This window comes from Xenopus tropicalis, chromosome 1, assembly GCF_000004195.4.
Source record: "Xenopus tropicalis strain Nigerian chromosome 1, UCB_Xtro_10.0, whole genome shotgun sequence".
NCBI classification, from domain to species: Eukaryota; Metazoa; Chordata; class Amphibia; order Anura; family Pipidae; genus Xenopus; species Xenopus tropicalis.
Window position 1 is genome coordinate 82114859 of NC_030677.2, and position 16242 is coordinate 82131100.

The following is a 16242-nucleotide window of genomic DNA, read 5'->3' on the forward strand; positions in this document are numbered from 1 at the left end:
CCCTGGTGGAAAATAGAATGAAGACAAATACCACAGAAGAGAGAAAGACTAAAAAGCCAGGAAATGTGGAGCCAGAGAGAAATAAGCCATACACGTTGTACAAAGTAGAGCAAGAGGCAAATACTCACTCCACCACATGCAAAATGGAGGTACAGAAAACTAAATCTGACTGCGTTTTATATAAAAATAGTATGATAAAAGCAAATCCTCAACTATCTGTATAGAGAGGCAAATAATCACTCCACCACATGCAAAATAGAGGTACAGAAAACCAAATCCGAGTGCATTTTATATAAAAATTGTATGATAAAAGTAAATCCTCCACTATCTGTATGAAGTAGGAAAAGGTGGCAAGAAAAAGAAAGAAATGTACCATAAAAAAATGAACCTGAGTGTACTTTCTATATAAAGGAGAAACATAACATCAAAGAGAAGCAATAATGCCATCACTTTCAAGACCTCCACTATTTTAAAAAAGGGAGAGATCAAAGATAAAGAAAAATAATAAAAAGTGGAACCAAAAAAACCCACAACCCTGTTATAATGAAAAATGCCTCATCTAAGAAATACTTATTTCTGCTGTTTGTAGGGGGTAAAGTTATTTGGCATCAGGAAGAAATTTTTTCACCTTCTGCGGAAAATTGTAAAAGCTTCTGATCAGGTTTTCCACCTTACTCTGGATCAGCTAGCAGTTAGGCAGATTTCATTTAGACCTAAAAGTTGAACTTGAAGAATATGTGCCTTTTTTCAGCCCAAATTACTACAAAAAATTACAACAATTCAAGAATGCTAAGTGTAACTGATCTTATTTATGGAAGTGACAGTACTGATTAAAAACCAGCTTGTAAAACCATAAATATTTGTGCAAAAAGAAACACAAAAATAAATTATATACAGAGTCTATGCTTATAGAACTCTGCCACAAGATGGCAATAAGGACATGTACATGGAAATATGTCTTTTCTCCTAACTCCAAATAGGAAGGCAATGTCTTGCCAAAGGCAACCAATCGATGTATCTTCCCAGTGATGTTTATATTGGAATACTGAAGAAATTATGGGAGGGAGAGGAGGTGTAAGTATTTCATTGGCAGGCAGAGGAAGTAGAAGGTGAAAGACACCTACTCTACATAGTAGAATTTCAATTATAGTCTGCATCAAAAATTAAACGGCACTTGCGTCATTGCTTCTGCAGTGCACCCTCCATTGATTGCAATCACTTACCTAATACTCTGAGATGATGCTCCTCTTAGCAGATACAGCACAGGCCAGGGGTACATGCAGTGGCGTAGCGAGGGGGGTGCCGAGGGGGCCATGGCCCCGGGCGGCGTATCAGAAGGGGCGGCGGCGGCTCCTTCTCTCTTACAGGCAACAGGCGCTTTTATAAGGTTGCGCCCGTGCGTATGACGTCACACGTCAGCGATGAGGCGCAACCTTATAGAAGCGCCTGTTGCCTGTAAGAGAGAAGGAGCCGCCGCCGATGGTCTGTTGGGGGTATGTACTATGGGGGAAATTGGGGGCACTGTGTGGGGGCTACTGTCTATGGGGAAATTGGGGCACTTTCCATGGGGGGGGCCAGGTCTTTGTGGGGTATTGTGTATGGGGGCACTTCCTATTGGGGGCACTGTGTATGGGGCAATTGGGGCTCTGTGTATGAGGGCACTTTCTATTGGGGGGCAAGGTCTTTGGGGGGTATTGTCTATGGGGACACTGTGTATGGGGCAATTGGGGCACTGTGTATGGGGGCACTTCCTATTGGGGGCACTTTGTATGGGGCAATTGGGGGCACTGTTTATGGGGGCACTGTGTATGGGGGCACTTTCTATTGGGGGAACTGTGTATGGGGCAATTGGGGCACTGTGTATGGGGGCACTTTCTGTGGGGGGGGCAAGGTTTTTGGGGGGTACTGTCTATGGGGGAACTGTGTATGGGGAAATTGGGGCACTGTGTATGGGGGCACTTCCTATTAGGGGCACTGTCTAAAGGCAATTGGGGGCATTGTGTGGAGGGGGCTGTCTATGGGGACACTGTGTATGGGGCAATTGGAGGCACTGTCTATGGGGAAATTGGGGCACTTTCTATGGGCAATTGGAGGCAATGTGTGTGGGGGGCACTGTGTATGGGGCAATTGGGGGCACTGTGTATGGGGGTACTGTCTATGGGGCAGTTGTATGGGGGGACCGTGGCCAGAATAGTGTTAGGGGGGCCTGGCCAGCATAGTGTTAGGGGGCACTGTGGTAGGGTGACCCTAATACTTTTTATGTCTGTGTGTCCTGTACTGATGGGAGGGGCCCCGTGATTTCTGATGGCGGCCCTGCCACCATGGGCAGCCACGGACGCACAGCTGAATCCACTTTTGACAATTATGACATGCGCACCGCATTTCAAATTCAATCAAAAAAAAAATAAAAATTTAATGCTGCTTTTTTTATTTTGTCTATTTTTTTTAAGAATAACTAAATAGAGGGGCGGCAAATTTCCGGTCGGCCCCAGGCGACGAAAGCCCACGCTACGCCACTGGGTACATGTGAGCAAGCAATCCTCATCTTTCTTCAAAATCCTGGGGCCAGTGCATGCAGTGAAAAAGTCAGCATTTTTGTTAAGTTCTGCTTCTCCCTCTACAGAGCATGCACACATGGCACAAAGAAAGATGCAGGTACCCCAGGCCGGTGCAGTTTTTTGCCAACAGGGGCTAACAAATAGTAAAAAAGAATAGTTCACCATGTCTAGGCAGAACTTTGTCCAAGATTATTATACAATTGTTCACATCACACAGGGAGGATGATTTATCAGTTTAGAAATTTTTTCTAGACTGAATGTAAAAAAAACTTAGTTAAGGCAAATGATTTTTAATGAGTGAAAACAAAAACTTGAAGTGAATATCACTATAAATCATGAAGGAAAACTAAAAATCGTGTTGTTTCATTAATTTTCTGTAAATCAATCTGTAAAAATGTGACTTAAAAATCTCAAAATGTAAAATAGCTTGAAGGCTAAAAATAATTGAAAGCTGACTTTTATATAAACACGTTTCATCTAAACCTCAATAAGCTTGAATTTTAATATCTGTTCCTGTAAGAGTAAATTTCAATGTAATCTCATCTAACTAATCTTATTATTATAGTTTGTTTTACATTCTTTGCCATTGCAGTGACAGTTTTACCCAAAGATCTCATCAGCTGTAGACAAAGTCTTACTTATATTAAATGCAGAGAAATAGTGATAATAGTTCAGGAACAAATTTGGGACTGCAGATCGGAGCATTGTTTTAAGCCTTAGAAATACAGGTAGTATGTCTTATTTGTGAACTTTTGAGAACAGACTTTTTAAAGAAAGCAATTGATCACTTATTACACTTTCTTTGTTAGCTCTGACATTTGTGAAACCCTGGGGTCTTTAGCAAAAAGAACTTAAACCCATGATACAGTTTGAGGATGGGCTGTGAATTATATTCCAAGAACCTTCCCTACTTGCATACAGACAACTACCAAACCTTAAAAAATAAATTGTACAAAGCTCCATTAATGCCCCAGCAGAAAGTGGCATGGTGTAAAACCTGCACAGACATTTACACCACAAGCTATATTCATATCTAGCCATATCTCCATAACAAAGCGATCTTTCTTTTGCAAGTCATCCAACGTGGTCTAAACTACCCTGTGTGTGAAATGCCCAACTACAGGGCTATATGTGGGTGATGTCCTCCCACAGATCCAACATCAATTGTGGGAGAACGGACCTCCCAGTAGCAGCGAACTTCTGCAACAATAACCACAGTATTGATAATGTGTACTAAAAAGGCAACTTTAAACATAATAGGAGAATGTAATTCAATACCCTACAGTGCGGCCCTTAAGGGATAGAAGTTTTATGGCTAGATATGAATATGGCTAATAAAAACCTGACACTGCTAGGGAGTTGTGATATCTGCCCCCAGTGGACATACTTTAAAAGACTTTCTTTCACTTGACATTTTTTAAGCTACTTAGCCAATAGAGAAATGCAATATAATACCAGTGGAGTGATTTTATTCAATATCATTTAGTTTTATTTACAATTTCAGTTCATCTACAAAGTCATAAATGCATGTATTCTAAGCAAGTCAAAATACATTTTGTATGTATTCCAGGCAAGTCAAATTACATTACAATTTGCAAGGAGAGCATATAAACCCCCCATACTCTTAAGTCTGGTTTCCATGTTGATTATATTGTTCTCCATGTACAACAGTACCTACACAAAGGTTTGGACAAGTGCAGCTTTTCCAGAGCCCTGTTTCTTCCAAATGTAAAAGACACTAAATGATGTTATGAGGGGTATTAATAAGGACAGTTAAATTACCTAAGCTAAAGGTCCTGAGTATAAAATGTGGTAAAACAAGAGGAATGACAGCATTTCTGTGCTTACCAAACACTGATAGACTGAAGGAATAAAATGTAACCAATTTAGAGTCTTCAAGATTTCTTGAGAGCTAAGGTTACAACAGGAAATATGTTTTTTAAAGAGTTATGCAAATTATCATCATTGGGTGGCATATCCCAAGCACAAATAATGCATAACAAACAATGCATTGTGATTTTATACATATAATTATAATCTGTGAGATCAGAAATGCTATAGCATTTATCAGATTGTAGAAAAAGAGTGCTTCATTTTCAGAAATGATGGATTCGGTTGGAAAACCTAGGAGCCAAATTAAGTCTACAACCCTTTGGCCCAAGTTCAGCTAACTTGTCGAAGATGCAACCTACTTAACAAAAGAGCAATGGTAATTTACTAAATAAATCCACATTTAATACATTTCCACACCATTACCGATTCAGATTATATTTGGGATTTGATTCAGATAAATGCCCAAGATATTATGCGTTCACTGCTAGGCACTGTTACTATATTGTATAAATATAGCACTGAGTTCATTTATATATATTTCCCACACATTATTTAATATGCTTCAGTTTAGGAGCATCTGGCAAATTGTATACAAATTTTAAATAATCAATGACCTCTTTTCATATTGAATATTCTATATAAATATGCTGCTCAGTGGTTACCTTTTTTTTTTGCAAATCCCTGTCAAGTAAATATATAAATATATATGTGTGGTGTAACTTTTCCAAACCTGCCAAAGTAAGCACCCCCAGGATGTTGGGGCACGCGTAGTAAGAACTCTTTGATCTCGTTCTACTTTGTAATTCATGAGCTCATCCATAATAGTTCATATAATTTATACCCACCGATCTATATAGAATTTTTCAGAGACGTATAACTTTTACCTTAAAGGGGAAATTTACCTTTAAATTACTTTTTACAATTTGATAGATTGGCCTAATTTTTTGCATCTTTTAATTTGGTCTTTTATATGTGTTTTTTTTAAATTATTCACCCTACTAAACTGCTTCTTTTTAGTTTTAAAATACTAACTGGTTGCAAGTGTGCTGACAAAAGTACCCAAAAAAATGTATTCACATGTTTTTATTGATAACCTTTTATTACGTTTTTGCTATCTGTCTGTCTGCCTATCTGTCTATCTATCTATCTGTCTGTCTGTCTATCCATCAAGGTTGTCTCCTGTTCATGTCTGATTTTAAAGGAACAGTAACACCAAAAATTAAAGTGTTTTAAAGTAATTAAAATATAATGTTCAGTTGCCCTGCGCTGGTGAATCTGGTAAGTTTGCAATAGAAACGCTACTATAGTTTATATAAATGAGCTGCTATGTCAACACGGGGGCAGCCATTGAAGCTGGGAAAAAGGAGAAAAGGCACAGGCATATAGCAGATAACAGATAAGCTTTGTAGAATATAATGGGGTTTTATCTGTTATCTGCTAAGTAACTTGTGCCTTTTCTCCTGTAAATGGCTGCCCCCATGGCTACACAGAAGCTTTATTATATAAACTATAGTAGTCTTTCTAAGGAAAACACACCAGTTGTACCAGTACAGGGCAGCATTACATTATATAGTAATTACTTTAATACACTTTCATTTTTTGGTGTTACTGTACCTTTAACTTCTGAACCACTGACTGGTTGCTATTGTAACCCTGGAACTAGATAGAAATTGAACTCTAGCAACCACATAACAGTTGAAATCCCCTACTGTAGAGTGGCGGTAAAAAAGTTAAATAATTAAAAATACACAACAATAAGAACATAAAGATGAACTGCAAATTGCCATGTAATACCACAGATTACACTACAACTAAAAGTTAACTTTAAGGTGAACTACCCATTATGTTTTCAATAGGTATAAATTATAGATTTTTAAAAGAGGATAAAGAGGTAGATTAACAAAAACAGAAAACAGCATGACACCCAACAGATAAAAAACAAAATCAAAATTTCTCTAACAAAAAACTTTAGTTAGATTTAACCACCCCATTGTAATATTACTTTTCAAATATGAATGCTATAGAGCTAATGTCTGCATTTTATATTTGAACTATAATACAATATGTTTGCATCAGATTATAAGATAATGACCCTTAACACCAGTGAAAAAAATTGTTTATTACAATCTTTTCTTATTACACCTATGTGTATGATGCTTTGAAAAAAATAATCATGCCAAAAGTAAAATGAAACTGGTTTCTGTATTTCAGAGGTTTAATTAACTCCCTAACACAGCATACAAGGTCAGATATATAAAAATGAGATCAAATCACCTGATTGGCATGGTGGCACAGTGCAAAAGGGGCTTCCATTTTAGGGTGAAGACACACAGAGTTACTAGTAGCAGCTACTTGTCACAGCTACTAAAACAGACCATGCTGATCATTAACTGATAACTGTCTCTGTGTGTGTTTTAGTAGAGGCAATTCTCAGTATTGTCTATGGCAGGGTATTTTCTGGAGTTTAGTAGCCATGACAAATAACTGCTACTAAGTAGCTCTATGTGTCTTCACCCTTATAAGTCTACATGATAAGGATTCTAAATTAACGTCAGGACACATGTTAGAGGCTTGCTCTAAATGAACCTACTACTCGTCTTGATGAAATTACAACAGAAATATAAATCCTTTGGTTGAAGGAGAAAGAATGTGGAGGTGTGTTGGAGGATGTGTTACTTTCTAACAGCAACAACATAACTTAGGGTGCACAAAAATTAACCTTTTTTAAAATTATAAACAAAGGTAAATTATACAGACCATTCGTGGAACAGATTTATTACACATCTACAATAATTTAATGGAATTATACTTATATGACAGTTCCACATAATAAATGCCACTGAGGAAATGAGGCAAAGAATGACAGTAATTGATGGATTATGTCTGTCACATACAGAATTCATAGCTCCTTTCTGTACAATAACTGTTTGTACTGGTAATCATACTAAAATAGATTTTTTTCTACTGAACTTCAGTAATCCCCTCAGTGTGTATCCCATATTTGCACAGACCATGTTTAATAAATACAAAAACAATTCACAAAATAAATTTAAATTACAAAAGAAACAAACAAGGAATTGTGTAAACAGCTAAAAAAAGACCATTGGAAGATCAGTCCAGTGATATCCTTGCAGAGAGGTGCTTTTCTATCTTCTTTTCAAAGGGAGATAGTTTATGCATTGGCAATTATTACTGATAATACTGGTAAGTCACATTGCTAGCCCAGTTTACTATCCAGCAGTAAACTTAAGCTTGAACAATAGAATAAACCTGGACAGTATGAAACGGATATAAACCACCGCCAGCGAGTGGTTTTTATTTTTTAAATGTCTTTGCTTTTCCCTCAGGCAAAATTCCTGGTGTTAACAGCTTTAATTTTTATACAGACATTTTTAGATGATCAAGGTCAATGGGACTGGCTAGCAGAATGCAACATCCAGCAAATAATCTAATTATAAGCCACGCATGAGAAAAAAAATCTCAGCACAAGGGTGGCTGTGAATGATTAAGTCTTTATTGACCTTAACAAGCATGCTAGGCCAGTCAGTGGAAATTCTTCTGCTTGTGTGCACTCTTAGCTCTCTTGATTTACCAATGCTGGGCTCCAATCTCGGCTGCCTGCTCTGTTGCCATCAAGTGCAAAAAGGGTCCATAAATGATAACAATTTTCTGGCAGGTCATTGACACATTATGCTCTGCCCAAAAGCGCTGACCTGAAAAATTAATCATATAGAAAGGAAAAAGTTAGGCATGAATTACTGAAATGAATATTTTAAGAGAGTACATTAAAAATCCACATTTACATATATAAACAAACTCTTATGATTCCCTTCCCACACCAAAATATGGAATATTGAGTTCCAGACTTAACAGGGGTATCTCTGGTTTAGGAATTACTAGTACTTCATGTGAACTCCCTAACTCGGTACATTCATAAGCACATTTTTTTTCTCCTGCTATCTACTGGCTTCTGTCACATGTATTAGTCATCATTCTATTAAAAGCTTCACAATGGGCATATGCAATCAAATTCACTACTTCAAAAAATAGCACATACAGATGATATCTAAAAAGCGCAGTAAATAGCAACATAGTATCTGATATATGAAAAAAAAATAGATTTTAAGAGATGACCTGCTAGAAATGTGTCTGAAGCATATGCATGGCCTTTATATGCAGCTAGTCATTGTCAGAAAACTAATAGTACCCTGTATTAATACATCAACTATTTAACCTTACCTCAGAGTCTTCCATCTGTCTTTTTCAATATGATTCTCAGGACCTTCACTCTCATAGGAAGCCAAGTAAAGTGCTGAAAGCAGAAGCAATAAGAAATTAATGAATAACCCAGCATTTTACAGGACCTATATTCCCACAGTCTTTGAGCTTCCCTAGGAACATTACTATCTTGTCTTCACTCAGACTATGCTGTGCCTCATTTACCTCAGCATCAAACACTTCATCACTCTGTCACTATCAATGTACTGGTGCTTCAAATACATTGCTGCATGTCGATGCATGCCATTGCTTGCGCTATTGCACAAATCACATTGAGTTGCAGAAAAAAAATACTTATATATCCAGCAGTTTTATTATACTCAATTTGAGAAGTCTGGGGATGCTTTTATATACGGCATTATACGACATATATATTATATATATATATATGACATTTATAGCAAAATTATCAAATTTATAGGTAGGTTTAGGCTTAGTGCAGGTAAAAAACATTACTAAGAAAAGGACAATAAAAAGGCCTACTATTACATGTGATAAATTAATATTTCCTTGATAAGACTTCGGATACATTGTATTTACTTTGTTATAAAAAAAAATGAAAATCTGTTATATTTTTAACAGAGCCATTGAAAAATGTTGTTTACATTGCATACAGTAAACATTTGGTCAATTCCAGGGTTCCTGATTGAATCATTTTGAAACTTTTGCATTGTTGGATACTATTATTATGACTGTCATTGACCTAGGTCCACTGGTTAATCACAGCCACAGCAGACTTTTCTTTATGCAGAAAGGATATAAATGTTAGAATCTGCCACCACTGGCATAAGGCAAAATTGTTAGCTTTGTGAGACATAGCATATTGTAACTTGACCTTGACATTTGCCTGGCAACAGCTGTTCTTATCTGTCCATACTCATGCATGATGTCATCATCATCACTTTGGTGCTACTAGGGGAGTAGGGTGCTCATCAAAATCTGACAAATAAAATTGTCCTTGTGTAACATTGCCTTAAGTTAAACATACATGTTAAGATCCGCTCCTTGGCGAGGTCTCCAAATTATCAGATCTGTCACCGATATGCCCACTTTGAGTTGGGGTTATATTGAATTGATCCGAACGTTTGGCCTGAGGGTCATATGATCGAATCACATTGACGGTACCAGGTCGTCAGGACAAGAACCACATTAACGTGCTGATTTGTTCCCCGACAGGATTTTTAAACTTGCCTGATTGATATCTGGCCAAAAACATGGGCAGGCCCCATACATGGAAAAACTGCAGACTGCAAACTGCAATTTTTCACGGGCCGTGTATGCCCACCTTTTCACACACACTGAAGCTGAAGGAGGCATTTTTGGGAGATTCTGTAAAGGACAGTTGAAATCTGCCCCTTGTGCCACTATACTTTATCTTGCAAAGTGACTTTAATATTTTATCTTTTTATTTATTTTTATTTTTATATAATCTTCAAAATAAAGTTTTTATCATGCATATAAAAAAAAAAAGATTTATTTCTGTGAAAGATCTCATTGGGAGACTCCATTATGTAAATATGTTTTTATTAGTTAAAATTTCCCATACAAAAATCTTGCTTTCATGTCCTACAAAGGTTTACGGCAGGAAGGTTGTTTTGATTGCCACTGTCCTGTCAGTGATCAAGCACTTTTCCCGGAGACAATGGCTCCCCATTCAGTTGAACTGCAAACGAGGTTTTTATGTGACAGGATTGCTGGTAGAAAGTTTTACTTCCTAATTTTCATGTTCGCGAATTCAAGCTTCAGGTGCTTAAGTGTTAACTGTTGGTTGCAAATTAAATCTATGCACTATAAGAAAAAACACTATCAAAATTTTGACAGCTCCCTTACCATCCTCACTGAAAATGGGTGCGGTCAGCACATAATGTAATATTTTCCGATCCTTTTCAAATGGACACTCAACTTGTTTCCATGTCATAAATTCGCTGACCTGCTTAGCAAGTTCCCAGAATTTCTAAAAAAAAAAAAAAAAGATATACACTTCAGAATACAGCAGAATCTCTTAAGACCACAGCAATCATACAATCATACAGTAAACCTGCATTTCATATTCTATACACAACAGATTTCTAAACAGTTTGCCTTCTAAAGCATTTCATACTTAGGGGCACATTCATGAAAATGTGAGTTCGAATGCGGAATGGGACAAATTTGTATCCGAAAATCACAAATATCACGAAAATGCTTACGGAAAAATCGTATTAGTCCCAATAATATCGTACTGGCGATCCGAAAGTCACAAAATTTTCATACCGAATGATTGTAAACAGCGGGAAAACCTTTCCGATTATTTCGCGCAAGCGTACAAAAAAGTTGCACAAGTGTACGAAAAAGTTGCGCAAGACACAAAAAATTAGGCAAAAATACCCTTGGATCGTTCAAATGAACGCTCCGAACGTTTGTGTCTTAGTAAATCTGCCCCTTGATGTCACTTATACTAAATTCAGTAGCTAAATTGTCTAGGAAAAATGTTCTTGAATACAGGATCATATGCTTTTCAGCTATCTTTATACTTGTTGGGCAACAACTGTGGGGAGGCCTGTCAGAAAGGGGAAAGGATTAAGTGGGATTGACAATATTATTTGGGATTTTTGATAGTTATATACTGTAGAATAAATGTGTATTAGATAGTTGCTGTTAAACTCTGTTGTCTAAAAATATGTAATACCGGGAAAGCTAGTTATGCAAAACGTATGTTATAACAACTGTACTGTATATGTATGTATATCTTTATTTATAAAGTGCTACTTATGTATGCAGCACTATACAGTAGAACAATAAATTAATACAACAAACGGGATTATTACAATAATAGATGAATACAAAGTATGATAAAAATAGAAATAAATACAAAATATGGTGGCAATAAGTTAAGAATCAAAGCGACAATAGGATAGAGATCCCTACCCCACAGGGCTTAAAATCTAAATGGGAGGGTTGTTACCCTGCTATGTAAGTACTAGCTATGCGGGTGCTCCAAGAGGTAGTTTTTGAGTTTAGTTCTAAAAAGACTGAGGGAGGGCATTCCAAATGTAAAGGCAGCAAGGCAGAAAGGTTTAACGTGGCAGTATTAGTGAAGGGTGCAACCAAGCGGTTTATGGGAAGCCATGATAAGGACTTTAGCAGTGGAAGGGCCTGAACTTAATGAGAGGAGGAGAATTGTGGCAGCGGTACTTAAGACAGATTGTAGGGGGGATAGATGGGAGTTTGGGAGGACAGTTAGTAGCAGGTTACAGACTACTGTAACCTGCTACTAACTGTCCTCCCTAACTCCCATCTATCTATGGTATTTAAAGGAGAAGGAAAGGCAAAGTCACTTGGGGGTGCCAAAATGTTAGGCACTCCCAAGTGACTTAAATCGCCTACCTTTTACCCCGGGCTGGTGCCCCTGTACGGAGAGAACAGCACCAGCCCGGGGTAGCAGCGAGCGCTTCCTCCTTCTGTCTTCGCTCGCACGCACATGCGCAGTAGAGTGAAAAGCCGAACTTTAACAGTGAAGTCGGCTTGCCACTGTACTGCGCATGCGCCTGTCATGTAGTCCTTTGCAAAACTAAGCAGGAAGGAGGAAGCGCTGCGCTACAGGTACCCCTGGCTGGTGCTGTTTTCTCCTAACAGGGGCACCAGCCCGGGGTACAAGGTAAGCGATTAAAGTCACTTGGGGGTGCCTAACATTTTGTCACCCCAAGTGACTTAGCCTTTCCTTGTCCTTTAAGAGATTGCACAACAAAAATACATTTAAATGTGTACAGGCTAAGTTAATGCCATGAAGCATCTTAACTTTAAAGGAAATTCATATACCATTGCACTACTTACCTCAAAATTGACATGCCCATTTGGAAGGCGACTTGTGCATCCTTCATTCAGGAAGTATATATCCTTAATAAGCAAACTGCAGAATGGTATCACAATCTAAGTGTAAAATACAAGGACAACACCTATAGTTAGGTTGGTGTTCTTCTTCAGAACCAATAATATAGTAACTGATTACTAAAGTGACTCTTAGGGGCACATTTACTAACCCACGAACGGGCTGAATGCGTCCGATTGCGTTTTTTTCGTAATGATCGGTAATTTTGCGATTTTTTTCGGCGTCTTTACGATTTTTTCGGCGTCTTTACGATTTTTGCGTAAAAACGCGAGTTTTTCGGCATCTTTACGATTTTTGCGTAAAAACGCGAGTTTTTTGGCGTCTTTACGATTTTTGCGTAAAAACGCGAGTTTTTCGTAGCCATTACGAAAGTTGAGCAAAGTCGCGATTTTTTCGTAGCGTTAACACTTGCGCACAAAGTCGCGCCTTTTTCATAGCGTTAAAACTTAAAAGGCGCGACGTTTCGCGCAAGTTTTAACGCTACGAAAAAATCGCGACTTTGCGCAACTTTCGTAAAGATGCCGAAAAACTCGCGTTTTTACGCAAAAATCGTAAAGACGCCGAAAAAATCGCAAAAATACGAAAAAGTCGCAAAATGTTCGTTTCCAATCGGAATTTTTCCAATTCGGATTCGAAATCGTGTCTTAGTAAATCAGCCCCTTAGAGACAATATGGCATCTGCTGTTCCCTTTCAACGATAAAGCTGGCACTCCAGACAGAGTTGGCAGCTTATCTGCCTATGTATGGGGCCCTCAAGAGGTCTTGCTTTATTGACATCTAGCAGAAAACTGGTAAATTTTAAAAACTGTATGAGCACTGCATCATTGGGCTGATGCTATCCTCTCCTAATTATTATGAATGGATTATCCTGACTTGGCCCACCGCAACGGTGGTCAAATCAGATAAAGATAAGGTGATCATACCTAGTATTCCCAGCTTTACATTAATGCTGACTTCAGTTTCCTTGCTGGTATAAATGAGCATTGCTTATTAACATGGCAGATTTAACTTTAAAACATTGCTTGCTCATGCCAACAAGAAAACCTATTTAAGGTCAAAGATGCTAAAAAGGTCCAGCTGTCATCACCAAATCTGCTTTAGAAAGCTTTTCTACATATATCTCTATGGCAAGTGAAGACAGACAGATAAGTGTATTTTGACCGCTCTGTGTAAAGGTCCCCATACACGGGCCGACTATAGCTGCCGATATCGGTCCCTTGGACCGATTCGGCAGCTAATCAGCCCGTGTATGGGGAGAGCAGAGCGGCCTGGCCGACCGATATCTGGCCTGAAATTGTCCAGATCTCGATTGGCCAGGTTAGAAAATCCGGTCGGATCGGGGACCGCATCGGCTCGTTGATGCGGTCCCCGATTCGACTGCCCCATTGCCGCCCACATAATCCGATTGTTTGGCCCCAGGGCCAAACGATCGGATTATTATTTTTTTTACCTAAATGCTCCCCGATATCGCCCACCCGTAGGTGGGGATATCGGGGGAAGGTCCGCTCGCTTGGCGACATCGCCAAGCGAGCGGATCTGCTCGTGTATGGCCACCTTTAGAACAGTGGCTTGTCAAAACACCTAAAAACATAAAACTAGAGGGGTCTGTTTCTTGCTAGATATAGATGCATGCATACATAAAAATACAACATTTTAGAAGTTAAATTTGACGTTTCCACAAAATATTACACAAATTTGAATTTTTCTTTTGAAAATAACATATTATGTGTTTATAAATAAAATAGCCACCTTAGGTACGTATGAAGTCTATTCTGGCATCCATTTTAGTCTTAGAAAACTGCAAGCAGCTTTTTGCTCTGCATCCATTTAGGAAAGAGTTGTTCAATATTTTAGCATGTTTATAGAATGCTGGGCCTAGCTGTCATTTTCTATACACAACACTCCATAACTGCAGTAAAGCTCCTATCTGTGTTTTTAGCAAAACTGGTGTTATGTGGTTTGATTTTCTGTTCACTTTATATTATGTCTCATTGCCACTTGTTTAAATGACATTTTCAATTCATGTTACTTGTCCTTTAAGAGTTAAAATTATTTCCAGAAGCTAGTGATAATCTATCATACCTTTACATCACTATTTTTTTAATTATGCGCATCCAACCACGAGAGTGATATAAAATTAGTGCAACAGCCTTGGATACCCCAACAGGTGCTCTACTGTACACCGTATTTTAACTTGCAAAATAAAAACATTTAAAAATAAAATAAATAAATAAATAAAAAAAATTAGTGCAACAGAACTGGCACACTTAATTTCAGGCTTAGGAAGGAAGAACACTTCATAGTTTGCATTGACTTTGTTTAACAACCTAATAGTTAACAAGTGTGCATCCATGTAATCTACAGTCATTTTCTGAAGCCTTTTTGGCTTAAGTCAGGATATTTATTAACTCAAAGATAAGTGGTTTTACATCACAACAGAGTTACTATTGAAGATTAAAGCCCTTACATTGTTTGGCAGAAACATTTAATTCAATCAATTTAAAGCAAAGTATATATTTGATTGCACAAAATCATAAACTATGCTTAATTAGTATAACAGACTGTAATAACTGAGTACTGTTGATATAGGTAATGAATGGTATAAGGACTCACATAAATACCTACAATGAATATGAGGATCTAAACAAAGTGCATTAAATAATGGCAGTACAGAAATTCCATAATAATGCCATATCATAACATTATGTAATGATTCAGAACAATTCAGCAAATAGGCTGCATTTTTATGCCATGTGCCAGCAATTTACGTTTTTGATTTGTCCTGGCATATCAGCTTCTACGTGCAAAAATGCACGTTCTGTTTTTTTTGGCAGATATCAGCATTTTTATAAATGTGTGTGTTTTACAACATGTGTATTACAGTATTTTTTTTATTAATGCTTTTTAGGCCACATTGGAACTATGATAACACATCGTAAAAATGTGATGTGTGATTAAGTCCTAAAAATGGAAAATACAATAGATAGATTTACTACATTTAATTCAAGATTTAATTTAAGGTGTTTAAGGTGGTGGTAACCCTAAATTATGTTTTTACCAGTTTTTGTGCCAACCCCTGCCTCTTCCAAACAGATACATCATTAGGGAAAAACAGAAAAATATGTCCATAAAATCCAGCTTATAAATAAACTCTTCTTATGTTTTGTACAAAATATCTGCTATCCCGAACCATTATCAAATCTGATGGAGCCCTAATGTAAACCCTACAACCAAACTATTTTACTTTGAGATACATTTTGCAAATCCATAAATGAACAAAGGGAGATATGAATCAAAATGATTCAGGGGGCTTTTTCTAGCTTCAGTGTTAAGGTGGCCATACACGGGCCGACTATAGCTGCCGATATCGGTCCCTTGGACCGATTCGGCAGCTAATCGGCCCGTGTATGGGGAGAGCAGATCGGCCTGGCCGACCGATATCTGGCCTGAAATTGGCCAGATCTCGATCGGCCAGGTTAGAAAATCTGGTCGGATCGGGGACCGCATCGGCTCGTTGATGCGGTCCCCGATCCGACTGCCCCATTGCCGCCCACATAATCCGATCGTCTGGCCCCAGGGCCAAACGATCGGATTATTATTTTTTTTACCTAAATGGTCCCCGATATCGCCCACCCGTAGGTGGGGATATCGGGGGAAGATCCGCTCGCTTGGCGACATCGCCAAGCGAGCGGATCTGCTCGTGTA

General features: G+C 38.1%; 1 protein-coding gene across 7 annotated transcripts in view; it reads right to left on the reverse strand.

The window, feature by feature from the left end:
* Window positions 1–6490: 6490 nt before the first annotated feature.
* rasgef1b (RasGEF domain family member 1B) overlaps window positions 6491–16242 on the reverse strand; it is a 167039-nt gene continuing 157287 nt past the window's right edge. For 6 of the 7 annotated variants that reach the window (XM_031900210.1, XM_031900213.1, XM_031900231.1 and 3 more), the window contains 4 exons: window positions 12483–12578; window positions 10500–10623; window positions 8631–8703; window positions 6491–8104 (listed from right to left, as the gene is read on the reverse strand). In XM_031900210.1, coding sequence (XP_031756070.1) covers window positions 8080–8104; window positions 8631–8703; window positions 10500–10623; window positions 12483–12578 — 318 coding nt within the window. In that variant the 3' untranslated portion in view covers window positions 6491–8079. 7 annotated transcript variants of the gene reach the window in all.